General features: G+C 47.5%; 2 protein-coding genes across 7 annotated transcripts in view; one reads left to right on the forward strand and one right to left on the reverse strand.

Moving 5' to 3' along the window:
* The window catches only part of TTLL3 (tubulin tyrosine ligase like 3), a 29,916-nt gene extending 12,433 nt beyond the window's left edge, over window positions 1-17,483 (forward strand). For 4 of the 5 annotated variants that reach the window (XM_021069309.1, XM_021069308.1, XM_021069307.1 and 1 more), the window contains 4 exons: window positions 1,973-2,121; window positions 7,971-8,214; window positions 9,366-9,801; window positions 15,648-17,483. In XM_021069309.1, the coding sequence (XP_020924968.1) occupies window positions 1,973-2,121; window positions 7,971-8,214; window positions 9,366-9,801; window positions 15,648-16,226 (1,408 nt within the window). In that variant the 3' untranslated portion in view covers window positions 16,227-17,483. The remainder of the gene's footprint in view (window positions 1-1,972; window positions 2,122-7,970; window positions 8,215-9,365; window positions 9,802-15,647) is intronic. The other variant, XM_021069310.1, reaches the window with a different exon arrangement.
* Window positions 19,625-27,273, reverse strand: RPUSD3 (RNA pseudouridylate synthase domain containing 3). Of its 2 annotated transcripts, none has more exons than XM_001928397.5 (9): window positions 27,118-27,273; window positions 26,683-26,822; window positions 25,225-25,269; window positions 24,982-25,081; window positions 24,161-24,268; window positions 23,995-24,079; window positions 23,657-23,780; window positions 20,893-21,032; window positions 19,625-20,213 (listed from the first exon to the last, which is right to left on the reverse strand). In XM_001928397.5, exons 1-9 carry the CDS (start codon window positions 27,240-27,242, stop codon window positions 20,022-20,024), a joined length of 1,059 nt encoding a protein of 352 aa, XP_001928432.1. In that variant the 5' UTR covers window positions 27,243-27,273; the 3' UTR covers window positions 19,625-20,021. The 2 variants fall into 2 exon arrangements, with proteins under 2 accessions (XP_001928432.1, XP_013837414.1); XM_013981960.2 differs by having other exon boundaries at window positions 23,657-23,793.

Here is a 27,277-nt window from a genome sequence, read left to right on the forward strand (position 1 = left end):
TTTCTACATGCCATGGGCGTGGTCCCTCAAAAAAAAAAGAATCAACAGGACCGTGTTAGAACAGTAGGTGGAAAGAAGATCAGTCCTATGTATTTCTGGGTGTGGGGCAAGTTGAGGGCTGGAGGAACCTCTTAAAAGTCAGGATTACATAAAACATTACATCATACAGCATTGAATTGTTTAGTACAGATCATCAGCATTCATTGATTTCTATAGTATTTACTGCTGCTTTTCAGCTTTTAAAAACAAATCCATGAGTTAAACAGTCAGGCTTTTTTTGGTCTTTTTAGGGCCACCCATGGCACATGGAAGTTCCCAGGCTAAGGGCCAAATCAGAGCTGTAGCTGCCGGCCTACAGCCACAGGCAAAGCAACACCAGATCCGAGCTGTGTCTGTGACCTACACCACAGCTCACAGCAATGCTGGCTGATCCTTAACCCACTGAGCAAGACCAGGGATCAAACACGGGTCCTCACGGATACTAGTTGGGTTCATTACTGCTGAGCCACAATGGGAACTCCCAGCCAGGCTTTTCTCGAGATTTCACTTTCCAAAAAACACTGGTGGTCTTTTCTTTTGCTAAATATAAAATCATATTGTCATGTTAAATATACTTTTTCAAATTGCACATGCCCCTGCAACCAGCATGTGACACTTTCCTGAGCCAAATCACAGATTTTCTGAGCAGATTCTTTATGCCATGGCGACAGAAAAGTTTCCAGCAAACCTTCTGGAAATAGAAAGACCAGGATTTGGGTGTGAATAAGAGGCTTTGCCAAGCCCTCTCCATCTGGCTGTCTCCTTCCTGAACTGCCCTGATGCCACTGCTGCTGCTGCCTTAGTAAAAGAAAATTAAGATTTCCATGGCTGGAGACATTTAAGAGGCTAAGCTGTTAAAGAGAGGTTAGCATCTACTGGAGGCTTCCTTCCTATTCAGTCAGAAGAAAAGAAATGGGAGAGTTTGAATGAGGTAGCTATCTGGGATATTTAGTTACTTGGTTTAATAAGTTTAGGACATTTTGTGTCCTGTAGGGAACAGGGTCCCTCTTTGTCCATGAAACCTTGTCAGTACAGCCCAGTGGCTGAGGCCAGCTCCTGCCAGAGGACTTGCTTATCCAACCATTCATTCATTTAACAAACTTTTTTGGAGCACTTAATAAGTGCCAGGGCTATGGCTTGGGGATGGGACTACAACAGAGAAAAAGAACTACAAAAAAATGTTCCTGTCTTCAGTGCTTATATTCCAGTAAGCAGAAACAGGCCATAAGCAAATAACTGTAGGTGTCAGGTGGTATGTGATGGGAAGAGAGAGAAATCAGGGAGATATATGATAGAAATGTGCTTGAAAATGACTATGCAGGAAGAGACCCTCCCCCGCCATCAACCAGTGCTTGGTTAAGAAACAGAGGGTAATGGCCTAAAAGCACCCATGGATAGAAGGATCAGGCAGGATGGACTTTGCATCCTGGCTCAGCCACCTAACTCAATGTGTGACCTTGGGCAAGTCCCTTAACCCTCTAAGCTTCAGTTTATACTTCTTTAAAATGGGACCAGTACTATCTCCCTGGAGATAGATTAGTGATAATATAGATAAAGCCCTTGGCACAGTGCCTGGCACTGAGTGCCTCGTCATTCGATGCTGCTGTAATTAAATTCTGCCAAATGCAGTTTTAATGTCGTAGGAAGGTGGCAGAAGGCGGAGTGTTGGAGCAGGAGGGGTGCAGTAAGTGGACATTCCCCATCCTCTCCCATTCCAGCAGTGTGGGACGGTGCCCTGGGCAGGGTGGAGTTTGGGGATCACCTTGAGGGTGGGGACAGAGGTTTGGGAGAGACCTATCTGATCTCTAGGGGAAGGGCACAGCCCAAGCTGGTTAGACTATGGCCGGGGGTGGGGTGGTGGTGCTGTGTCTTGCCTTGTCCACCAGGCTGCCTCCAGTCTCAGCCCTGCCCAAGTCCCTTCATCTCCCCACAGCGAGGGGGCAGAACTCAGGCACCTCGACACTCAGGTCCAGCGCTGTGAGGACATCCTGCAGCAGCTGCGGGCCGTGGTGCCCCAGATGGACATGGAAGGAGATTGCAACATCTGGATCGTGAAGCCAGGAGCCAAGTCCCGTGGACGAGGTGGGGGTCAGCCCCTGCATCCTGTACCAGCACCCTATGGCCTGCCTTCCCATCTAGAGGCCAGGAAAGTTAATAGTGCAGGCTCTGTTGGAGCCAGAATGCCTAGGTTTGAATCCCAGCTCCGCTACTGATGTTCTGTGTGACCTTGAGCAAGTTCTATCACCTCTCTGAACCTCAGTTCCCTCCTCTGTATAATCCCTCCTATGGGGTGAGGATTCAGTGAGGTGGTGTGGCTACTGCTTAGGACAGTGTCTGGCACAGTAATTATACCATAAATGTTGGCTGCTGTAATGATGATGCCAGCTCCTCTCCTGTCCTGAGTTTGGGTTAATGCTTTTGGCAGTTCTGGTGATAGACACATGTAGTTTCTTGTCATCTAAGGGCTCTCAAATTGAACCAGTGCATCTTTGTGATGTATGCAGGACAGTGCTTAAGGGTATGGATGCGGGAGCCAGGCTTCCTGGGTTCAAATGTGAGCTCTGTCTCCTAATGTCCTTAAGACCTGGGGCAGGTTACTTAACCTCTTTTGTGCCTCATTTTCATCATTGGTTAAATGAAGCCAATAATAGCTACCTAAGAGGGTTATGTAACTGTCATAAAGAGAAAGTACTCAGATCCTTACTTTAACAGAGTAACTGCTATTTAAGTGCTATTATTTTTAGCTATTATTAAGATTGCTCAGCATGAATGGAATTTGAACAGGGCAGCCGGCAAGCTGGGATGATGCATCAGCCCCGCCTTTAAAAAAAATGGTTAAGAACTTCCAAGATGTAGAAAATAGACATCTGGCAGCAGATTGCTCCAGATATGGCCTTTGGGTGAATGTGTTCATGTGCATGTGAAGCTTTGCAGCTCCACACACTGCAGGACATTCCTCTTGGGATGTTGCTTCACAACCAGCATCACAGTTTTTTCTTCTACCTTGCACATACTTTTGTTGTTGTTTTCTCAGGATGAAAATACATATTAACTGTTACTTTAAAAAAGATCTGGTGGCCTAGTGGGTTAAGGATCTGGCATTGTCGCTGCTGTGGTGAGGGTTCAGTCCCTGGTCCAGGAACTTCTGAATGCTGTGGGCATAGCCAAAAAAAAAAAAAAAAAAAGATCAGAAAAGTAGAAGAAAGCAAAGACACCCTTGGTTTCACTGAGATAACTACTGTTCACCTTGTGGTATCTTTCTTTCTACACTGTCTTCTTTGTATCTGGATAGTGTGTGTTTTATTTTAAACAAGAACATACTATTCTGTAGCTTCCTTTTTTCATCTGTTATATCTTTCCATATCAGTGAGCATTACTCATTTTTTTGCACCTTTCTTTTTTATTTTTTTGGCTGCACTCATGGCACATGGAAATTCCGAGGCCAGGGATCGAATCCAAGCTGCAACTGTGACCTAAACCACTTAACCCATTGTGCCATCGAACCCACGTTACCACAGAGACAATGCTGGATCCTTAACCTGTTGCACTACAGCAGGAACTCCAACACCTTTTTTTTTTTTTTTTCCTAGGACCGCTTCCCGCGGCATATGGAGGTTCCCAGGCTAGGGGTTGAATCAGAGCTGTAGCCACCAGCCTATGCCAGAGCCACAGCAACTAGGGATCCGAGCCGCGTCTGCAACCTACACCGAAGCTCACAGCAACACTGGATCCTTAACTCACTGAGCAAGGCCAGGGATTGAACCCGCAACCTCATGGTTCCTAGTTGGATTCGTCAACCACTGAACCATGACGGGAACTCCTCTTTTTTCTTAATTGTAGATCTTACTCCATTTCAGTACATCTCAATCTGCTTTTTCCCCTTGTTTTTAAATTATTGTTATGGGCACTTTTTTGGCCTTTTTGTGGGGGGAGTGGGCATACCATGGCATATGGAGGTTTCCAGGCTAGGGGCCCAGTCGGAGGTTTAGTCGCCTGCCTATGCCACAGCCACAGCAACATGGGATCCAAGCCACACCTGTGACCTACAACACAGCTGACAGCAACGCTGGATCCTTAACCCGCTGAGTGAGGCCAGGGATCGAATATGCTTCCTCATGAATACTAGTCAGATTTGTTTCCACTGAGCCATGACAGGAACTCTGATGCTTTCAAACATATACAAAAGCAGAGAGAATAATACCGTGACTTCCCCATGTATTTCAACATTTTCTTTCCATTTTTAGAAAAATTTAATTGAAGTATATGTACAGTATACTTCATTGAAAGGATACACGTTGTGAATACATAACACAGTGAATTGTCATATAGTGCACACACTCATGGAAACATCACCTAAATCATAAAATATTACCAGCACCTTAGAGAGGAGAGTCCGCTCGCATGCCACCTCCTGGTCTCTACCTCCTCACAATGGTCTCTCCTCCCCTATTCTAGCTTATGATACTCTGTGTTGCCTGCTTTTGAGTTTTATGTAAAAGTATAGTATGTTTTCTTTTACTTCATTCTATTTTATAGCTGCATAGTATAATTTTTAATTTTTGTTTGTTTTGTCTTTTTAGGGCCACACCCGCGGCATGTGGAAATTCCCAGGCTAGGGGTCCAATTGGAGCTGTAGCCGCTGGCCTACACCAGAGCCACAACAACACGGGATCTGAGCTGCATCTATGACCTGCATGAGCTATGGCGACGCCGGATCCTTTAACCCACTAAGCGAAGCGAGGGATTGAACTTGCATCTTCATGGATGCTGCTCGGGTTCATTAACCACTGAGCCATGACAGGAACTCCTATTTTGGGGGTGGGGGGCGAAGGAGGAAAAATAGCTTTATTGCTTTGCCAGGCAAAGAAGGGTCACAGAAGACTAATGCTCAAAGATTGTGCCCCCCTTAGGAGAGATTGGAAGGTGGTTTATAGTTTTGGGGTAGAAAATAAGGCCACAGATAAGGATCATGGTGGAGGCAAGCTTGCATTGTTTTCAAAGCTGGTGTTCAGTGGTTTCATGGTCTTCTTTCCTGTGTCTGGACTCACTGAGGTTCAGGTTCTTCTTGTGTCCGGGCAGAAGGAATTCAGCGAGAGACAAAGTGATAGGCAAGAAGTAGATTTATTAATATAGGATGCTTGTGAGAGGTGCAAGTGGGCAGGCATGAAAGCTCTGCCTGGGAATTCTTGTTTTTGTTTGTTTGTTTTTGTCTTTTTTTTCTTTTTGCCTTTTCGAGGGCCGCTTCCCGCGGCATATGGAGGTTCCCAGGCTAGGGGTTGAATCGGAGCTGTAGTCACCGGCCTACGCCAGAGCCACAGCAACGTGGGATCTGAGCTGCATCTGCAACCTGCGCCACAGCTCACAGCAATGCCGGATCCTTAACCCACTGAGCAAGGCCAGGGATCGAACCTGCAACCTCATGGTTCCTAGTCAGATTCGTTAACCACTGAGCCACGACGGGAACTCCTGCCTGAGAATTCTTTTTTTTTTTGTCTTTTTTTTGTCTTTTGTTGTTGTTGTTGTTGCTATTTCTTGGGCCGCTCCCGCGGCATATGGAGGTTCCCAGGCTAGGGGTTGAATCGGAGCTGTAGCCACCGGCCTATGCCAGAGCCATAGCAACGCGGGATCCGAGCCGCGTCTGCAACCTACACCACAGCTCACGGCAACGCCGGATCGTTAACACACTGAGCAAGGGCAGGGACCGAACCCGCAACCTCATGGTTCCTAGTCGGATTCGTTAACCACTGCGCCACGACGGGAACTCTGGAATTCTTATTTATTTATTTTTAATTTTATATCTGCACCCTCAACATATGGAGGTTCCCTGGGCCAGGGATTAAATCCATGCTATAGCTGCAACTTGTGTTGTAGCTGCAGCAACACCAGATCTTTTAACCCACTGTGCCAGGCTCGGGGTCAAACCTGCACCTCCACATAGACTCAAGCTGCTGCAGTCGGCTTCTTAACCCACTATGCCATGGCAGGAACTCCTCTGATGGATATTTAGATAGCCACCATTTTTTTTCTTATTTTTTTTTATTGGTTCATCAATTGTTATTACAGATGACACTGTGATGAACATCCTGAGCAGATAACTTAGTGGCCTTTCCATCTATTTCCTTAGGATAAATTCCTAAAAATAAAATTGCCGGGGCAGAGGTCACAAACAGTCTTAATCTTTGGCTACACGAGGCATCATGTTATGGGAATCTTGGTGGTCAGTCTGGCCATTTGAGAGAGAATCTGGCTTGGGAACCAGGCACAAGTTATTCTGCACCATTGGCAGGCAATCAGGCTGTTTGAGGGGAGGTGTCAAACAGTGAAGAAATGAGATTGATTTGTGAGTGCATCAGTCTGCAGTATGATTCTTACTATAGACCTTTGAACAAGATGGGTTTGGACTGCGTGAGTCCACATTTATGTGGATTTCTTTCGCTATATACATACTTCATTATTACATGACCTGTTGTAGGTTGACTCTATGAATGCAGAAAGAACCATGGATATGGACGGCTGACTGTAAAGTCATATGAAAACTTTCAACTGCTTGGAGGGTTGGTGCTCCTAAACCCTTCATTGTTCATGGGTCAGCTGTGTTTATCAGCATTAAAATGATGCCTTATTAGCATGAGATGCTTGACTTCATTCTTTGTAAGACAAATAAGATACCATTCTACCTAGAAGAGTGACCAAAAAAAGATCAACAGTGTTGGTAGAGTGTGGAAAAATACACAGTCTCATACACTTACTGGGAGTGCAAATTAGTGGAACATCTTTGGTGATATAAAATGAAAACATGGGCACACCCTTTGAGCCAGCAAATCTACAGCTAGAAATGTATTCTGCAAGTAACTAATGATAATGGTATGAATTAACATTTACTGAATGCTCACCATGTGGCAAGCACTGTTGCAATTCTTTGGCACATTCAAATGCATAGAATCCTATGAAACTGAGGCAGATGCAGCCCCTCCCATAAACAGAGAGCAGATCCACAGGAACTGGAAGCAGCCCTTGGCTGCCTCTGGAGAAGGAGATGTATTTTATTAATTGCATGCCCTTTTGAACTGTCTTCTCTTTGCTTTTGTTGTTTTATATTTTGTTAATTGTGAAGAGCTTATCATATACACACATAGTTTTTAAATTTTTTTATTTTGGGGGCCACATCCACGAAATGTGGAAGTTTCCAAGCTAAGGGTTGAATCGGAGCTGCAGCTGCAGAGCCACAGCAACTCAGGTCCAAGCCGCATCTGCCACCTATGTCGCAGCTCACAGCAATGCCAGATCCTTCACCCACTGAGTAAGACCAGGGATCAAACCCCTATCCTCATGGATACTAGTTGGGTTCATTATTGCTAGCCACAATAGTAACTCCAGTTGTTTTGTGTGTGTGTGTGTTGTGTGAATTGTATCCATTTAATATAAAAATGATTCTTCCCCCAGTTTTTGAGTTTACAGAAAAGTTGAAAAAAAAAATGGTATGATTAACTCATTTTCCTTTAGATTCAACAATTGTAATCATTTTGCAGGAACTCCAGTTTTTAAATTTTTTTCCTTTTTTAAAGTTTTATTGACATAGTTGATATACAATGTTGCGGTAATTTCTGCTGTACAACAAAGTGACTCTTATACGTGTACACACATTCTCTTTCCGATCACAGGTAGTTTTTTTAAAAGCTCAATAGTGTTTTTAATTTTTATCTGTGCATTTATTCCTTTTCATCAAACAAAACTGGTTACTCTTTTTTTTTAATTTAAATCCTCCACAGATTCTCAGCTTTCCCAAAGGGAACAGGGAGAAAGGCAGGCTCACCCACTTGGGCCTCTTGGTTCTGTGGGCATAAGAACTTAAGATGGGTTTTCCCTGGTCCCCTGACCCATCTCCCTACATGAGCCTGACCTGATCCCTGACCATCCTGACTCTCCTTTAGGCATCGTGTGCATGGACCACTTGGAGGAGATGCTGAAGCTGGTGGACAGCAACCCCATGATGATGAAGGACGGTAAATGGGTGGTGCAGAAGTATATTGAGCGGCCCCTGCTCATCTTTGGCACCAAGTTTGATCTGAGACAGTGGTTCCTGGTGACCGACTGGAACCCACTTACTGTGTGGTTCTACCGCGACAGCTACATCCGCTTCTCCACACAGCCCTTCTCCCTGAAGAACCTGGACAAGTGAGCCCCCCACCCCACCTCCACCTCACCCCTCCAGTCATTGCACTGATCTCCCAGTCTGGTTGGGGAGCTGACAAGGTACAGCAGCAGGCTGTGGGACAGGCTGTGTGATTGGCCTCCAGAGAGAGCCTCTGCAAGCAGACCGGCCCTCCGTCTTGCAACCATCCTTCCAGGGGTGTGATCTGTGTGTGTTCCCTGTGGGGTCACTGTTCTAGGCACTTGGGACACAGCAGTAAACCAATCAAGAGCCCAGCTTTCAAGAGTGCACAGTGGGTTAAGGATCAGATATCACTGCAATGGCTTGGGTCATTGGTGTAGCTCGAATTTGACCCCTGGCCCAGGAGTTTCCACATGCTGTGAGCACAGGCGAAAAAAAGAAGAAAAAAAAAAGTTCACATTCCAGCAGGGAGAAACAGACAAGCAATGAGCACAATTAGTAAAAGTATCTAATAGGTTAAAATGTAATACATGTTATGGAAAAAAGGATGTAGAGCAGGACCAAGGGGGGTCAGGAGAATTGTGAGAGGAGAGAAGTGTGTTGCAGCGTTCACTTGTGGGTAAGAGGAAGCCTTTGGAGTCCTGGGTTTGAATTCTGTCTCTGCAGCTTCTAGGCTCTGTGACTTGGGACGAGTGAAAACCTCTTTAAGCTTCAGGTGCCACATCTGAAGAATGGAGGCAGTCATTTGAGGCACAGAGCTGTCAGTTACTGAGGGCTTTGTGTGTGATGGATGCCAAATGTGACAAATACACTTCATGTGTATTCTCTCGGTCATTCCCGGAAGCCTAGTGAAGTGGGTTCTGTTACAGATGTTGAAAGGAGCGTTCGGGTAAATTGATTGTGTAAGATCTTACTAGTCAGCGATTAAGCTAGGCCTTGATGACTACAGGGCCCTCCTTCTCTTCTAGGCACTAGGAGGGTTAACTGATGCTGTCACAGAGCACTTAACGCTGCAGCCCCTGTATAGTTAGTGCCCTCAGAGAGGTCGGAGTGAAGGATAGTTGTGGCCCTAGAAGAATGGGGTGAGGCTTTTGTTGCCTCAAGCTGAATGGTCCGGTGTGCACGGGGCTGGTTCTGAGGTTTGCCTGCCCACCCCCATTTGGGTGGGAAGGGCACAGGGAGCCAGCCCTCAGCTTTCTGCTCTCTGGCCCAGCTCTGTGCACCTGTGCAACAACTCCATCCAGAGACACCTGGAGAACTCGTGCCACCGGCACCCGCTGCTGCCCTCGGACAACATGTGGTCGAGCAAGAAGTTCCAAGCCCACTTGCAGGAGATTGGGGCCCCAAACGCCTGGTCAACTATCATCGTGCCCGGCATGAAGGCCGCGGTGATCCATGCCCTCCAGACGTCCCAGGACACCGTACAATGTCGCAAAGCCAGCTTCGAACTCTACGGTGCTGACTTTGTATTCGGTGAGGACTTCCAGCCCTGGCTGATCGAGATCAACGCCAGCCCCACCATGGCGCCCTCCACGGCGGTCACTGCCCGGCTCTGTGCTGGAGTGCAAGCTGACACACTGCGTGTGGTCATCGACCGGCGACTGGACCGCAGCTGTGACACGGGAGCCTTTGAGCTCATCTACAAGCAGGTGAGGTGGCCAGGCCCAGGCAGGACCCAGAGAGGCCACCCCATAGTGAAGCTCAGGGCTCTGTGGTCACACAGACCTGGTTCAAGTTCTTGTTCTGCCACAATGTCTGGGTACAGTCACTTCACACCCTTGAGCCTCCGTTTCCCCATCTATAAGATGGAGGTGCTGTCCCCATCTTTCTCTTGGGTTTTGAGAGATGAAATGAGTTAATGTGTATGGATAATATTTCTAGAGGCCTGTAGCACAGTGTTAAAAGCATGGACTAACACCCCCCTGCTCAACTTCATAACCTCTAGGGGTCTCAGCTTCCTTATTTGTAGAGCGAGAATGAAAATGATATCCTCTTAGAGTTCCCGTTGTGGCTCAGGCAAAAAAAAAAGACGAATCTGACTAGTATCTCAGGATGTGGGTTCAGCAGCTACAACTCCAATTCGGCCCCTGGCCAGGGAACTTCCCTATGCTGTAGGTTTGGCCCTGAAAAGCAAAAAAGAAAAAAAGAAAGAAAATGGTACCTGCCTCATAAGGTTGTGACACATAAATGGGTTGATACAGGTAAAGCATTTAGGAAGTGCCTGGCACTGAGTAAACGCTATGTGGGTTTTAGCTGTTGTCATTAATACTTAATAAGGTTTTTAGGTGTTTCATGATAAATGAAGTTCTTCACATATAGTAAGAGCCAATTCGTGCAAGCTGCTCATTTTTAAAAAATTTTATTGGCGTATAGATGATTTACAGTGTTGCAGGAGTTTCCATTGTGGTTCAGCAGGTTAAGAACCTGACATAGTGTCCGTAAGGATGTGGGTTTAATCCTTGGCCTTGCCCAGTGGGTTAAGGATCCGGTGTTACCATGAGCAGTGGCCTAGGTTGCAGATGCAGCTCAGATCTGGTGTTGCCATGGTGCAGGCCAGCAGCTGCAGCTCCAATTCACCCCTAGCCTGGGAACGCAGATGCAGCCATAAAAAGAGAAAAAAATTGAGAGTTCTCGTCGTGGCTCAATTGTTAATGAACCTAACTAATAATGAGGACTCGGGTTTGATCCCTGGCCTTGCTCAGAGGGTTAAGGGTCTGGTGTTGCCATGAGCAGTGATGGAGGGCGCAGTCATGGCTTGGATCTCATGCTGCTGTGGCTGTGGTATAGGCCAGCAGTTATAGCTCCAATTCGCCCCCTGGCCTGGGAACCTCCATGTACCTTGGGTACAGCCCTAAAAAAGACAAAAGTTGACAAGAAAAACAGAAAAAAATTACAGTGTTGTGTTAGTTTCAGGTGTACAGCAAAGTGAATCATTTATACATACACATATGTCCATTCTTTTTTCCCATATAGGATTTTACAGAATATTGAGTACTCTTCCCTATGCTATATAGCAGGTACTTATTAGTTTTCAGTTTTGTATATAGTAGTGTGTATGTTTTAATCCACCGTCCCAATTCATCCCTCCCCTCCATGGTTTCCCCTTTGGTAACCCGAAATTTGATTTTGTAATTTGTGAGTTTGTTTTTGTTTTATAAGTTAATTTGTATCATTTTTATTAGATTCCATATATAAATAAGTGGTATCATATGATATTTGTCTTTCTCTGACTTATTTCATTTAGTATGATAATCTCTAGGTCCATCTAGGTCCATTGCTGCAAATGGCATTATTTTGTTCTTTTTAATGGCTGGTAAATATTCCATTGTATATGTGTACCATGTCTTCTTTAGCTATTCCTCTGTCAGTGGACATTTAGGTTGCTTTCATGTCTTGGCTGTTGTAAATAGTGCTGCAATGAACATTGGGATTCATGTGTCTTTTAGAATTATGGTTTTCTCCAGATTGATGCCCAGGAGTGGGATTGCTGGGCCATGTAGTAACTCCATACTTAGTTGCGTTTTTTTGTTTTTGCTTTTTAAGACCACACCCGTGGTATATGGAGGTTCCCAGGCTAGGGGTCAAATTGGAGCTGTGGCTGCCGGGCTACACCATAGCCACAGCAATGCCAGGTCCTTAACCCACTGAGTGAGGCCAGGGATCGAACCCACATCCTCATGGTTCCTAGTCAGATTTGTTTCCACTGTGCCATGACGGGAACTCCACTCCATACTTAGTTTTTTAAGGAACTTCCATGCTCTTTTCCACAGTGGTTTTACCAATTTACATTCCCACCAACAGTGTGGGAGGGTTTCCATTTCTCCACACCCTCTGATCATTTATTGTTAGTGAACTTTTTTGGCCGCACCCATGGCATATGTAGGTTCCTGGGCCAGGGATCAAACCCAAGCTACAGTTGTGGCTTGCACCACAACCATGACAATGCCAGATCCTTAACCTGCTGTCCCAAAAGGGAACTTCCTATAGTCTTTTTGATGATGGCCATTCTGACTGATGTGAGGTGATACCTCATTATAGTTTTGATTTGCATTTCTCTAATAATTAGTGATGTTGAGCATCTTTTCATGTACTTTTTGGCCGTCTGTCTGTCTTCTTTGGAGAAATGTCTATTTGGATCTTCTCACCATTTTTTAATTGGATTTGTTTATATATTTATAAACCTGTGTGAGATGTTTATATATTTGAAGATTAATCCCTTGTCAGTTGCTTCATTTGCAAAGATTTTCTCCCATTCTTTGGGTTGTCTTGTCATTTTTTTTATGATTTCCTTTGCTGTGCAGAAGCTTTAAAATTTAATTAGGTCTCTTTGGTTATTTTTGTTTTTACTTTCATTACTCTGGGAGGTGGATCCAAAAAGATATTGTTGTGATTTATGTCAAAGAGTATCTTGCCTATGTTTTCATCCAGGAGTTTTACAGTATCTAGCCTTAGGAGCCTTAGGTTTAGAGTCTATAATCCATTTTGAGTTTATTTTTTGTATGGTGTTATCTTTCTGTCCAGTTTTCCCAGCACCACTTATTGAAGGGACTGTCTTTTCTCCGTTGTATCTACTTGCCTCCTTTATCATAGATTAGTTGATATAGGTGCATGGGTTTGTCTCTGGGCTTTCTATCCTGTTCCATGGATCTATATTTCTAGTTTTTTGCCAGTACCATACCATTCTGATGACAATAGCTTTGTAGTATAGTCTGAATCCAACTAGGAACCGTGAGGTTGTGGGTTCGATCCCTGGCTTTGCTCAGTGGGTTGAGGATTGGCATTGCTGTGAGCTGTGGTGTAGGTCACAGACTCGGCTGGGATCCTGTGTTGCTGTGGCTGTGGTGTAGGCTGGCAGCTGTAGCTCTGATCGGACCCCTAGCCTGGGAACCTACATATGCTACAATGTGCAGCCCTAAAAATAAAAAAAAAAAAAAAAAAAAAGAATCTGACCGCAGAGGCCCAGGTCACTGTGGAGGCACGGAATTGATCCCCAACCCAATGCAGTGGGTTAAAGGATCCAGTGTTGCTGCAGCTGCAGTTTAGTTTGCAGCTGCTGCTGGGATTCACTCCCTGGCACGGACTTCCATATGCTGTAGGTGCGGCCATAAAAGAAAAAAAAAGTATTCTAATTATTCTGATTTGGTTTAGGCTTCCATCAGAGTTTGGGCGCAGAGAGAGAATGTGCCGACTACATGACACAAGTGTCCTGGTCTTTATCACAGTTACTGATTGTATCTTAAGTTAATATGGATACTGGTCAGGTTTGTTACTGCTGAACCATAATGGGAACTCCTCTTCCTAGATGTTTTATTCTCTTTAATGCTCTTTAATCTCTTTTAATCTAGAACAGGCCCACTGCTTTTATCTCCCCATATTTGGATCTTTTGAAGGGACTAGGCTGGTTTTGTTTGTTTGTTTTGCCCTCTTTAGGGCCACACCTGGAGCATATGGAAGTTTCCAGGTGAGGGGTCAAATTGGAGCCATAGCTGCTGGCCTGTACCACAGCCACAGCAATATGGGATCCAAGCTGCATCTGTGACCTACATCACAGCTCACAGCATCACCGGATCCCCAACCCACTGAGTAAGACCAGGGATGGAACCCACATCCTCATGGATACTAGTCAGATTTGTTTCCACTGCGCCACGTCGGGAACTCCCAGGCTATTTTTTTTTTTTTAAATGGAACTGTCCCACATTCTGGATATATCTGATTGTTCCCTCATGGTGGTGTTTTAACTTGTTCTTCTGTTATCTGAATGTCCTGTAAACTAGCAGTTAGGTCAGACAGCCTGATGAGTTTCAGATTATGTACTTTTGCAAGAACACTTGAAAGGTGATGCTGGGTACCTCACACAGCATCACAAGGCACACACTGTCAAGAGTGTCTCATGATTGGTGCTGCTAAATCTGACCATAGGTTTAAGATGGTGGCTACCAAATCTGTGTCCATTGTAAGCTGCATCTTCCCCTTTGCAATGATCAGTTTCTTTGTAAGGTGATATTTTGGCAGTGTGCGGATGACACACTTTCCTTTCAGCCTTTTCACCTTCTTATGTTAATATCCAGTTTTGATTCTTGCCTGGCGTATTAGAGTTGCAGAATGGTAAATTTCTAATTCTGTCATTCCTACTCTATTTATTAGCTGAGATTCTTTCATAAAGATGATCTTTGCCTCATCAGCTAGGCTGTCCGTGAGCTTTGACATCTGTATTTTTAACAAGCTCCAAGCGACTGCGATGGTTTTGTCTGTCTTCTTTTTTGGCTGTGCCCGAGGCATGCGGAAATTGCTGGCCAGGAGTCAAACCTGCACCACAGCAGTGACAACACCAGATCCTTAACCCACTGAGCCACCAGGGAACTCCATGACTCTGATGTTTAGATACATTTTAATGAGGATCCTTTGATGACACAGAAAACACCTCAGACTAGCTCCAGGTTAAAAGGAAGGTTCCGAAGAATTGCTTGGTAACCTAGTGGTTAAGGGTTCAGCATTGTTACTGCTGTGGCTTGGGTTCTATCCCTGGCCCGGGAACTTTTAGATGCCCTGGGTGCAGCCAAAAATAGTAAATAAAAGCATGTTCCCAGCAAGGCACTGGGAGCTCTCCTGATGCCCAGCTGCAGGAAGTACAGCTTGGCTCAATAGGAACTCAAAAGGCCCTTTCCTGGGCCTTTTTTTCTGCCCTCCTCTGTACATTTGCTACTTCATTCTCCTCAAGAACGCCTTCTTTGAGACTCCTCACTTCTGCTTCTCTGTGTCTTGGGTTCAGATGAGGATATAGGCAGGCCCTCAGCCTTTTATCTGTCTGGGTGTCATCACTCATAGCCTCTCAGCAGAGAATCTGGCTCATCTCAGAAGCTTTTTCTTTTTTTTTTTTTTTTTGTCTTTTGTCTTTTTGTCTTTTGTTGTTGTTGTTGTTGCTATTTCTTGGGCCGCTCCCGCGGCATATGGAGGTTCCCAGGCTAGGGGTTGAATCGGAGCTGTAGCCACCAGCCTACGCCAGAGCCACAGCAACGCGGGATCCGAGCCGCGTCTGCAACCTACACCACAGCTCACGGCAACGCCGAATCGTTAACCCACTGAGCAAGGGCAGGGACCGAACCCGCAACCTCATGGTTCCTAGTCGGATTCGTTAACCACTGCGCCACGACGGGAACTCCCTCAGAAGCTTTCTATTGGCAGCAGCCTGTAGAGGAAGAAACACATTCCAGCAGGACCAGGCAATTTAGCAGGGCCAGGGAGTGTTGGGGAGCAGGTGGGGACATGGCTAAGACTCCCCTACTCCTCTGGATTACTCATCTCAGGGGTTCTGTGACCCTCTAAATACTCATTCAGCTTCCAGGGCCAAAGATGGGCTTTGCATTTCTCAGTCCTGAAACTTCTCCTGACCAGTTGCCCCAGTAGATAATTTTATCTCTCTCTGCCCCGAGTCCTTTTGGGCCTAGAATTCCAGCACCGCTGTCTGACAGGCCTTGTCTCTGCTTCTTCCCCACAGCCTGCTGTGGAGGTGCCCCAGTATGTGGGTATCCGGCTCCTAGTAGAGGGTTCCACCATCAAGAAGCCCCTGGCGATGTGTCACCAGCGGACAGCGGTCCGCCCAGCCCTCTCTCACCTGCTGACCCAGCGAGGCTCTGGGGAAGGCAAGGACTCGGGAACCCTTACCCACAGGTCAGCTTCTAGGAAAGTTGCTGGGGCCAGGAGCCTGGGGCACACTGAGAAGCCAGACTCCACTGTCACCACCTCGGCCCCTGGAAAGGGGAAGAAAGGCAAGGTGAAAAGTGTCACAGCCCTGGTCCACCCCAGTTGCCGAAAGTGGGACTCCCCCAGCACGAGGATGGGTTGCATATTCACCATGACCTTTGCTAGTGGGGACAGGCCCTCCCACCCCTTGAACATATTGTCATTGAGTCCAAAGAACCTCCAGACCCTGGGTAACACCATTCTCCCCCGATACCCCAGGGTCCCGAGGCAGTTTCTTCCTGCTCTCCAAGCCACTCCAAACCACCCCACCCTTAGCCCCACCAGAGAGCCACCAGTAGTAAGTAAAAGCCACCATGTACAAAGTATTTTTTAAAAATACACAGCCAGATGAGCATTGGCCCCTCCAAAGCAGTCATTCAGCGAGGCAGTTGGTACATATTTCAATCCCAGGTTGATCTTTCTCCAGAGCCCAAGCTTTTCCTGATGCAGTATTGTGTCTTTGCCTCCATGCAAAGTCGCCTCTTGGGGAAGGGAACTAATATCTGTATAGTACTTAACAGTTTACACTGTGTCACCACCTGACCAGCTCCTTTAGTCCTCACGACTTAGCGAGGTAGGTGCTGTTGTCCCCATTTTCCAGTCAAGGTATCAGGAAGTTTAAGGAAGTTGCCCGAGGTTGCACAGCTCAGAAGGGGCAGAGCTGGGATGCAGACCCAGGTCTGTTGGACTCCAAACCTTGGGTTCTCCCTGTGGCCTCTGGAGGAAGAACTGGGAGGGCTCTACCTGCCCTCACATGCCTGGCCCTCATCTCTCCCCACCTCCCCTCCTCACATGTCCTGAGGGGTAGCTGGCCAGCCTTGGGCCCTCCCCAGGCACTCACAGCCGCTCTTGCTCCCACAGCCTCTTACCACTTCCCCAGCCTCCACAGCAAGGGCCGGCTGCCTTCTCCCCATGTGCTCCAACCCCAGGGGCAGGTCCTCAGACTGCAGCACAGCAAGCTGGTGGGCTCTGAGGCCCTGTCGACCACAGGCAAGGCCTTGATGACTCTACCTACCGCCAAGGTTTTGATTTCCCTCCCACCTAACCCTGAGCTCAAGCTGCCATCCAACGCCCTGAAACCAAGAGAGGTGGGCTTTGAACTGTGACCTGTACCCTAGTAGGCAGTGCTGAGTACTGGGGTCAGGGCTGGAGGGCAGGTAGAGGGAAGCCCCCAGGCTGACCTGAGCCCCAAGGGAAGAGCTTGTATCCCTTAGAACCCCCTTCCTGGACAGATTCCTGATCGTCTCTCCCCTTCTCCCCTCCTTTCACACTGAGGCTCTTGCTCCCCAGTGCGTTCACGGTCCCCAGCTTGGAAGTAACTTGTGGTCTCCACCCTTTGAAGCTGGGAGTCTTCCTAGCACCCATGGGAAGATCAAGGCCAAAGGCAAGTTCAAGGCCAGACTTTGTGACAAACCCAAGGCTGAGAAATGCCTCATGACAACACTGAGCCTTCCAGGACCCCTGCCCTGTATCAGTGCACATCATGGGCTGGCGGGAATGAGGGACATGAGGCTACAGAAGCCCTTGCTTCCATCCTCACTGCCCTTATCCTGGATGCAGCACCAAATAAAAAAGAAAATGAAGTATTCGAGGCTTGGCTCCATTTCTGTGGGAGGGTGAAGAGTGGGTCGGGTGTGGCTCTGCAGCCCAAGGTCCAGAGCAAGAGCTGGAGGCCATCAGCAACTCTTCCACAAAGGAAAGCCCAGAACTCCCACTCAGTGACAGGCATGAGGCATCCTGTTCAGGGCCTGCTCTGGCATCTCTGGCCTTTGGGCGAGGAAACAGTCTGAACGAAGATCAGGGCCCGCCCAAGATCACATGGTATGAACAGAAGGCTGGGACACACTGCAGGACTACTGAGCCCTAGAAATCTCCCCAGGCCCCAAGCTCAGAGGAGGAGGTGGGCTGGCCACAGAATGACGTTTAATAGGCACAAGATTACAACAGAAGACATAACAGGGAGGGGTGGACCTTACCTAAACCCCAGCCGTCCTCCAGAGCAAGTGGATCTGTCCCTTCCTCAGCAAATGGCCAAGGTCACCTATAAAAGAAGCATCCAGCAAGCCACAGCCACCTGAAAAAGTCTGGTGTTTCTGAGGTGTAATGGGTTGAATGGTCCCCTTGCCCCAAGTATATGTCTCCCTAGAACCTACGAATATGACTTTATGTAGAAAAAAAAGAGTCATTGTAGATGGAAATAGAGGTTTTGAGATGACATCATCCTGGATTATCTGGAAGGGGCCAAAAGCCCATGACAAGAGTCCTTGTAAGAATCAGAAGAGAAGACAGATGAGTGGAGATGGAGGAAAGCTGGGTGTGTTGCAGCCTTGTCGACGCCTTGACTTTGGACTTGGAGCCTCCAGAACTGGGAGGGAATCCACTTCTGTTGTTTCAAGTGACTCAGGTTGTGGTGGTTTGTTGCGGCAGCCCCAGGAAACTAACACACTAGTCAAATGAAGATACCTGTACTCTGATCCAGAAACTCTTGCAGCTAAACCAGGAAATGGGTCCAAGCAGGCTGACAGCAGCACTGTGGTCACAGCCTGCCACCTGATGTCCCACAATCATCCAGTGGGTCAACTGCAAGCTCTGGCATTCCAGCTGCACGCTGTGCAATGGATGCACTTACTAGGGTGGAGAACAACTCACAAAAGTGTATATACGGCATGATTCCATTCCATAGAAATTTCAGAAACAGACAAAATGAAGAATTTTGTTGAGGGATGCATGTTTACGTGGTAAAACTTTATGTGGAAAGAACTCTCCAAGTCAGGGCAGCAGTTTCCAACCTAGACGGAGCAATAGCACTCTTTCCAGAACGTTTTTTGTTGTTTTGTTTTTTGGGTTTTTTTTGCTTTTTCGGGCCAAACCTGTGTCATAGGGAGGTTTCCAGGCTAGGAATACAATTGGAGCTGGACACCACAGCCACAGCAACACAGAATCCAAGCCACGACTGCAACCTACACCACAGCTCACGGCAATGCCGGATCCTTAACACACTGAGCAAGGCCAGGAATCGAACCTGCGTCCTCATGGATGCTAGTCAGATTCATTAACCACTGAGCCACAACGGGAACTCCCCTTCCAGAACTTTTAAAAAAGATTTGATGCCGGGATCTTAATCCCAGACCAGTTAAACCAGCATCTCTGGGGTGCAGAGTCATGGGAGATATGGGGATTCTTTTATGCTTCCTGAGGGGGCAGGGTAGGGGGTTCTAAGTTCTAAGGTGGGGTCAGAGTTGAGAGCTGCTGTTCTCTGAAAGAGGAGGGGTTTGCTTCTGTTTCGTGCTCTGAGTGGTGGTTATGTAGGTGCCACTTTAAGTCACAGAGATGCTTTATGTATTTTGTATATTTGATGTATTTCAGTTTATTACTGATTTTTTTGGCTGCACCCGTGGCATGCAGAAGTTCCCAGGCCAGGGATTGAACCTCGGCCACAGCATTGACCTGAGCCACAGTCTTGACAGTGCCAGATCCTTAACCTGCTAAGCCACCAGGAACTCCTATTTCAGTTTTTTAAAGTGAAAGACCTAACATCTTCACTTATAAGTGGTCGGATTTATATACAGAGAATAGCGGCTCCTGGGGCTGGGAGGAATGGGGGATGGGGAGTTAGTGTTTAATGGGGACAGAGTTTTAGTTTGAGAAGTTAAGAAAGTTCTGGAGATGGATGATGGTGATGGCTGCACAACACTGTGAATGTACTTAATGGCACTGAACTGGACACTTAAAAATGGTTAGGATGGTAAATTTTATTAGGTCTATTTTACCACAATTAAAAAAAAAATACAACATCTCTCAGCTAGAATTGGACCAGAAACAAATACAAAGGCCACATGCTGAACTCAGCAGAAAGCACATAAACATTTTCTTTCTCAGCAAATCCTCACAACCATTCTGATGTAGGTACCTTTATTATCTCAAGTCCACAGAGGGGAAGTCATGTGCCTAACACTCATAGCAGGTGGCCTGGCCAAAATGTCATCTTTGGTCTGTCCAACCACAGGCCCAGGATCTAACACCATGGCCCTACTGCGTGTTGACACTGACCTCCCTAGCATGGGCCTGACCACAGCCCATCCTCCCTCTGTCCCACTGCCTTCCAGTGGGAACAGCAGGAACAGAAGGACTATTGGTACTGGAGCCCCAGGCACTGTAAGGTCCTGGAGAAATAAGAGGGCAGAGGTGCCAGAAGCTCGATGGGTGCGTCCCTGGGTCTGGTGCCCGGGAGGTGGAGACGATGCAGGTGGATATGCAGGGGCAGCTGGGCGGCCTGGGCAGGGGTCAGGTGGAGGCGGCTGAGAAGGGCTTCATCCAGGACCTGGGGTGTGAGGGACAGGTCAGCATTCAGCTGGTGAGTCACGCACGCACGCACGCACATGGCCAGGGGCTCACCCAGTTCTGGACATTCAGCTAACCTACATTCTCCAGCCCCTCTTGCAGGTTTGTGACGCCATGTGACTGAACCCCACTCACCGGGATGGGAGTGTGAGTATGTGTGCCATTTCCAGGCCTAGCCCCCAGAAACCTCCCCCACAAACCCACCCTGTCTTCTCCTCTGCTGGCTGGATAGCAACAGGCTGGGTTCCTGAGTGACAGCTTAGAGCAAAGCCCATCCCTACCCCACCTTCATTAATTGGACTTAACACGGAAGGAAGTTATCATGTTAAGATTCTGGTACTTGAGGTTATTCTGTTAGAACAGATAGAGTTACTGGAATTCATACACACAACCTCTTTTACCCCTTGCCCCCCACAGTATAGCAATCTTAGAGGGCCCTTTAGAAACCAGCTAGTCCAACTTCCACACTGAACAGATGGGCAGAATGAGACCCTAGGTGCGGGGGGCGGGGTGGTGCTGTTATTTGCTCAGGGCCATAGAGCAAGACAGGGCTACAGGTAGCTCTGGAGGCCCATGCTGCATAGCTAATGTCTGGAGATGCTGTCCACCCCCACCCCAAGCCCACCCCCAGGAGGCAGCAGGCAGGTGGGCTTGGGTACCTGTCTTTGGGGCTTCGTGTTCTCAGCTGGCAGCAAAAAGCGCTGGCCCAGGACTGTGCCCACACAGGCAGAGTACTTGTGGTCCCCGAGCACAGGGCAGAGCTGTAGGACCATGTGCACCTGTAGCTGGCTGGGGAACGCTAGAAGACAGGAGAGAGAGGACAGGTGGTAGGCAGCGGCTCCTTCTGTCCTGCCCAGTACTGCCCCTCTCCCTTTCCTCTGGGGAGATGCCACCCCTATTTCGGATCCTGTGGTTTCAGTGAAGTGATGCTCCCACCCCTGCCTCCGGAGGGGGTGCATGACCAGGTCTGGACAGAGCTGTCAATCCACGGGCCCTGCAGGATTTACTCAAGGAGAGATGTAACCCTGAAGGTATTGTGAAGCTGCTAGGGACTAGGAACACTCTTTCCTGCTGGGTTGCATCGCTGGTTGGGTGTGAGCCCAGAGCTGCTGGAGCCCTTGCCACCTGTGCCTCCCATGAAGACAGCCTGCAGGAGGAAGAAGCCAGCCCACAAGAGGAGAGAAGAAATGGAGAAACAGCTCTAAGGATGTCCTCCGAGCCTCCAGATGCAGCCAGGCCTGAAGTTAATGTGCACTAATAAATTCCCTTTTTTGGCTTACAACAAAAAGGGTGAATTGGTTTTGGGAAAACTTGCACAGTAGAAAATGCTTCACATATGTAAACTCATTTAATCCTGACACCCCTCTGAGGTGGATGCTTTCATCATTCTCACCTTACAGACAGGAAAACCAAAGCTCAGGAAGAAGTCGCTGGCCCACCAATAGGCTGGGATTCAAACCCAGGTGCTGTCCTCTGCCTCCCTGTCTGGCAATATGGTGGACTTGATAATCTAAAAACCCACTTCTTAGAGACCACCTGGAACACTGGAAAACTATGACAATCATCTTTTAAAATACACAGCTGGGGACATGGGAAAGTAAGGTCCCAAAGACCAAAATACAAAAGGAAAACAGATGCAGAGCACTGTTTCTGTAAACAGCACTGTTTCTGTAAACAGAGCACTGTTTCTGAAACAGAAGAGCCAATGTTTCACCTCCTGTAGGGGTGCTGCCAATCTTGATACCCAGGGGGCTTGAGTTTAAGGAGCTGCAAGGGACCAGGGATGTGGCCTTGGTGCCCAAATGAAACCCAAGAGGCTACATCTTCTTCTTCTTCTTCTTTTTTTTTTTTTTTTTTTTTTTTTTTTTTGCTTTTTAGGGCCACATGTGTGGCACATGGAAGTTCTCAGGCTAGGGGTTGGATTGGAGCTGCACCTCCTAGCCTACACCACAACCACAGCAACTGCCAGATCTGAGCTGCATCTGTGACCTACAGCACAGCTCACAGCAACCCCAGATACTTAACCCACTGAGCGAGACCAGGGATTGAACCTGCATCCTTATAGATACTAGTCGGGTTCATTACCACTGAGACACAACAGTAACTCCCTACATCTTCATTGAAAGGATGGATGAGGAGAAAAAGCCAGCAACCAAGGAAGGCAGAGGAGCACCTTAGGTCCGGGTGAGGGGAGTGAAAAAGAGAGAACTCACAACAAAGAGCTACTCTCACACAGTTTTGGGGCTGTAGAAACTTTTGAGTGATGTGTGAATTTCCAACTGGGACGTAAGTATTTAGGTCCTGAAGCAATGACATGGGACGCTCAGCAGAAGCAAAGGCAGAACCTCTCCTGAAGTTCCCACCTCCAAGGAGACAATAAAGGGTTTCCACAGATAAGGCCTAACCTAACCTGAACTCACAAACCTGCATCACAAAGCAAGAAGGAAACACAACAGAATTAGACCCTCAAATTTCAGACAATGAAATTACAGAAATAACATACATGTTTTAAATGACTAAAGACAAAAAAGAACAATATGAGAAAAAAAGTCATTTTTTGTTTTGTTTTTTGCTTTTTAGGGCTGCACCTACAGCATATGGAGGTTCCCAGGCAGGGGTCTAATCAGAGGTGTAGGCGCTGGCCTACGACACAGCCACAGCAACACCAGATCTGAGCCGTGTCTGTGACCTACACCACAGCTCAAGGCAATGCTGGGTCCTTAACCCACTGAGCAAGGCCAGGGATTGAACCTTCAAGCTCATGGTTCCTAGTCAGATTCATTTCCACTGTGCCATGACGGGAACTCAGAAAACGTGATATTTTTAAAAAAGAACCAAGATAGAATTTCTAAAAGTAAAAAATACAGTGGGTAGATTAAAGTGGCAGATTAGATCCAGCTGAAGAGAAATTAGTCAGCTGGAAAGTAGATTTAAAGATTATCCAGAAATGCAGCAGAGATAGAGACATGAAAAGTGTGAAAAGAGACACAGCAGTAGAACGAGAAGGTCAGATACTGTCTATCAAGCATTCAAAAGGAAGAGAACAGAGAGGATGTGAGAGGCACAACACGTGAAGAAGGAATTTGCCCGAACTGATGAAACAGATTAATCTTCAGATTCAGGAAGCACAGAGAATCCCAAGCAAGATAAATAAAACTAAACCCACACACTAGAATCATCATAGTGAAACTACAGAACATCAGAGGTAAAGAAAAGATGCTGAGATCAATACCTAAGAGAAAAAACAGGTGAGCTGCAAGGTGGTGACCATCAGACTGACAGCAGAAATGCTATCCCCTCTAGCTGAAGTTGGTCACATTTATCCTCACAATCCATCAAATGCTCCCCATGCTGCCACTAAAAACACCACCTCTCTCTGCCAGCCAAATACAGTTGTCAAGTGTGGCTGGAGCGCCAACTCACCTGTCAGTGGCTGTAGCTGGACCAGGGCACAGCCAGAGCCTGAGGCCAGCACACGGAAGTGGCTGAGGGTCCACTTGACACCTTTCAAGAAGTCCTTTCTGGATGGAGACTTCACGGGAACTACCTGTGGTGGCAGCCTCCAAGAATGAACAAGCTTCACACATACTTGGGAGCTACCTACCCCTATTCCCTCCCTGCTCCCAGCAGACTCGGGAAAGGGCCACAGTGAAGTCATCATTCACCTGTACAGCCCACCCCAAGTCTATACCCTTGACTCCTCTATGGGGGTAATACCTCTGGAGGGTCCCTTCCTCTTCCCCACCCAGACCCTGACTCACAAGACTGGCCCCATCAGTGTGTTCCATTTTCAGAGCTGCCTGGATCTTCCCCTCAGAAGCAGCTGGGATCCCATCAGTGACAGCACTGAGAAAGACACAGGAGGAGGTTACAGAGTGGCTTGCTAGGACCTCCCCACTGCTCCAGGAGCCTCCCAGCACCTCTCACCAGTAGGTGGCTGTGGGTTTCCTGGCTCTCTGTGAATGGGTGAAGAACTTCTGGAGACGGCTTGCTGTCTGGGGACAACTGGAGAGGAGTACAAGCCCAGAGGTCTCCCTGGAGGAAGGAGACAAATCAGAAAAGTTAAAATTCCCTGGGCTCTCCCAGGAATAAAGGAGACCCCCTTCCCACCTAGGAAGGAACACTGACCTGCTTAAGATTAGAGTAATCAGAACTATAACTCAGACCTCTTACTGAGAAACAAGTAAGTCTTACCTGTGTTTGATAGTAGAGTACATAGCTTAAATGTGTTTCATTTTGCACTGGCCCCCAGGGAGCTCAGACAAACACCATAACAATTACCACCAATTGCTGAGTGTCACTAAGCATTGAGGCACTACACTAGGAATTTTATATATATTAGCTATTAAATAATTCAATTCCCCACAAACAAGCCCATGAGTTTGTGGAATAACAAACATTTCATCTCAAGCACCATCTCTAATTGATGGCAATTAGAGGAAAGAATTATCACATCAATTTACACTGCCTGCTGTGAACATGGACTGGAGAAGGGTCTGTGCACTGAGCATAGGTATTATTAGCTCAATTTCATGACTGAAGAAACTGAGGATTAATGATAACTAAGATCACAGTTTGTGCATAAGGATTTGATCCCAGAGCTGTCCACCTTCTCCTCCTTTTCCTTGTATCCTACCTCTGTGATCCCAAACCAGCCCATGGAAAATGTCTCAGTTTTTTCCCAAGCAGCTGTGCCCCACCTAAATGGAAGCCTGTCCTCCTACCTTCCTATCACCCTCACCACTTACTTCCCAGATGCTCGGACAACCTGGAGCTCCCGTTCCCCGAGCCCCAGGCACTGGCTCAACTCTGGAAGCACTGAGACCAACGTCAGCTCCCCTGGTTTTCCTGGAAAGAAAAAAAAAAAAAAAAAAGGAAAAATCCAAGTTGCTCCCATTGGCAACTTTATCCCCCCATGCCTTCTCTTCACTACTTCCTCCCCTCAGAGACATCAATACCCTTCTCATTACATCTCTTTCCCCCATCCATACCTGTCACTGGCAGACCCTGTGGCTTGTTCAACGTCACCAGAGGTCCTGAAACATATATTATATAAACATCAGCAATAGCAAAAGCAGCTTACAAAGCACTTTCTCAATACATACCATCCTGTGGTCCCGCTACAACTCAGACATGACTTATCCACTACACTCTGAACTGAATTTCTTTCTGTGTCTTGCATGTACTAAGCCTGCTGCCTGCTACCCCAGGGCTTTTGCATTTGCTGTTTCCTCTGTCTGATTTTCACATGGCTGACTCCTTCATTTCATCCTGGCTCAAATGTCTCAATCCCCAATCTAATGTCGGCTCCCTTCCTGTAGTTCCTTATCATTATAATACCTTTTTTTTTCTTTTTTTTTAGGGCCGCAACTGCCGCATATGGAAGTTCACTCTAGGGGTCAAAATGGAGCTGCAGCTGCCAGCCTCAGCCACAGCAATGTGGAATCTAAGCCACAGTCTGCCCGCATCTGTGACCTACACCACAGCTGGTGGCAACGCAGGATCCTTAACCCACTGAGTGAGGCCAGGGATCAAACCAGCATCCTCATGGATACTAGTTGGGTTCTTAACCCAGGCTACAAGTGGTACTCTTTTTTTTTTTTTTTTTTTTTTTTTTGGTCTTTTCTAGGGCCGCTCCTGTGGCATATGGAGGTTCCCAGGCTAGGGGTCTAATCGGAGCTGTAGCCACCGGCCTACGCCACAGCCACAGCAAGGCCAGATCCGAGCCACGTCTGGGACCTACACCACAGCTCACGGCAACACCGGATCCTTAACCCACTGAGCAAGGCCAGGGATGGAACTCGCAACCTCACGGTTCCTAGTCAGAGTCCTTAACCACTGAGCCACGACGGGAACTTCCTGGTACTCTTATAACACCATTTTATTCATAGCACTGTTGACTAGTAAGTACCTGTTAATTTATTTCCTGGTTCATCAACTTCTCCCACTGAAATGTTGGCTCCCTAAGGGCATGAACCATATTTATCTTGTTCAGTACTATATAGCCATGTCTAGAACAGTGCCCAGAACATAGCCTATGTTCAATAAATAGTTGAGAAAATTAATAATAAATTACAGGAGACTGAGACTCAGGGAAATTATTTTCCTAAAGCCACACAACAAGCTGATTACAGAGCCGAGATATGATTTCAAAGCTTGTGTTTTGTCCATCAATAAAAACTTCATTACAGCAATTCCCATTGTGGAGTGCCTACTGTATGCAAGGTTCTCTACTTACACCCCCCACCCCCACCCCATACCCCTGTACCCATGATAGTGAGGCACTGAAGAGATTGTGTGGCTGGTCCTAACTCCAGTGGCTAGTGGGAATCAGAACCAGGATTTGACCCAGAAGCCTTTAGTAGGGAGCCCAGCCAGGTACCCGGAAGGCTAAGGTGAGAATTGCTCCCCTTCTTAATCTGTCTGCAGCCGTCCCTCCCACTCCTCACCTTTCTGGTCCACCACAGCCTCCCTCAGTACATCAACCAGCTCTTCCCGACTGAGATTCTCTGGCTGCAGCAGCCTCCGGAAAGGTTTGTCACCCAAGGAGCCCAACCGTTTGCTAGAACCTCGGGATTGCAGCTGATGCCTAGGAAAAGTAAGGTAAGCAACAGGAGAATCATAACTTCCCGAGGTGCCACCCATTCTTATTTCCAACATCTCTCTCCAAATCCTGCGGCTTCCCACAAATGCTTCCGAAAGCCTGAGTTGGGCATCCTGAAAATTCAGGTTCAACTAGCTGCATTTTACCCCGGGGAGAACTGAGGCTCAGAGAGGTCAATTGACTAACTTAGGGTCACACAGCAGGGCTAACTGCTGATCCCGCACACACCCTCATCTTGCCCCAACCTCCCTCCCGCATGAAACAGGAGGTGCGTAATCACCTGGCCTCGGTGCCAAAGCCTGCGGCCTTGGGCACTGCGCAGATCCCCAGACCCTGCCGACAGCCGCCCCAGACCTGGCCCCAGACACGGTAGCCACCCATCTCCGGTGTGAGGATAGTGCGCATGTGTCCGGAAGGGCTGCCCCGGCTCGCTCACAGCG

This window comes from Sus scrofa, chromosome 13, assembly GCF_000003025.6.
Source record: "Sus scrofa isolate TJ Tabasco breed Duroc chromosome 13, Sscrofa11.1, whole genome shotgun sequence".
Taxonomy (NCBI): domain Eukaryota; kingdom Metazoa; phylum Chordata; class Mammalia; order Artiodactyla; family Suidae; genus Sus; species Sus scrofa.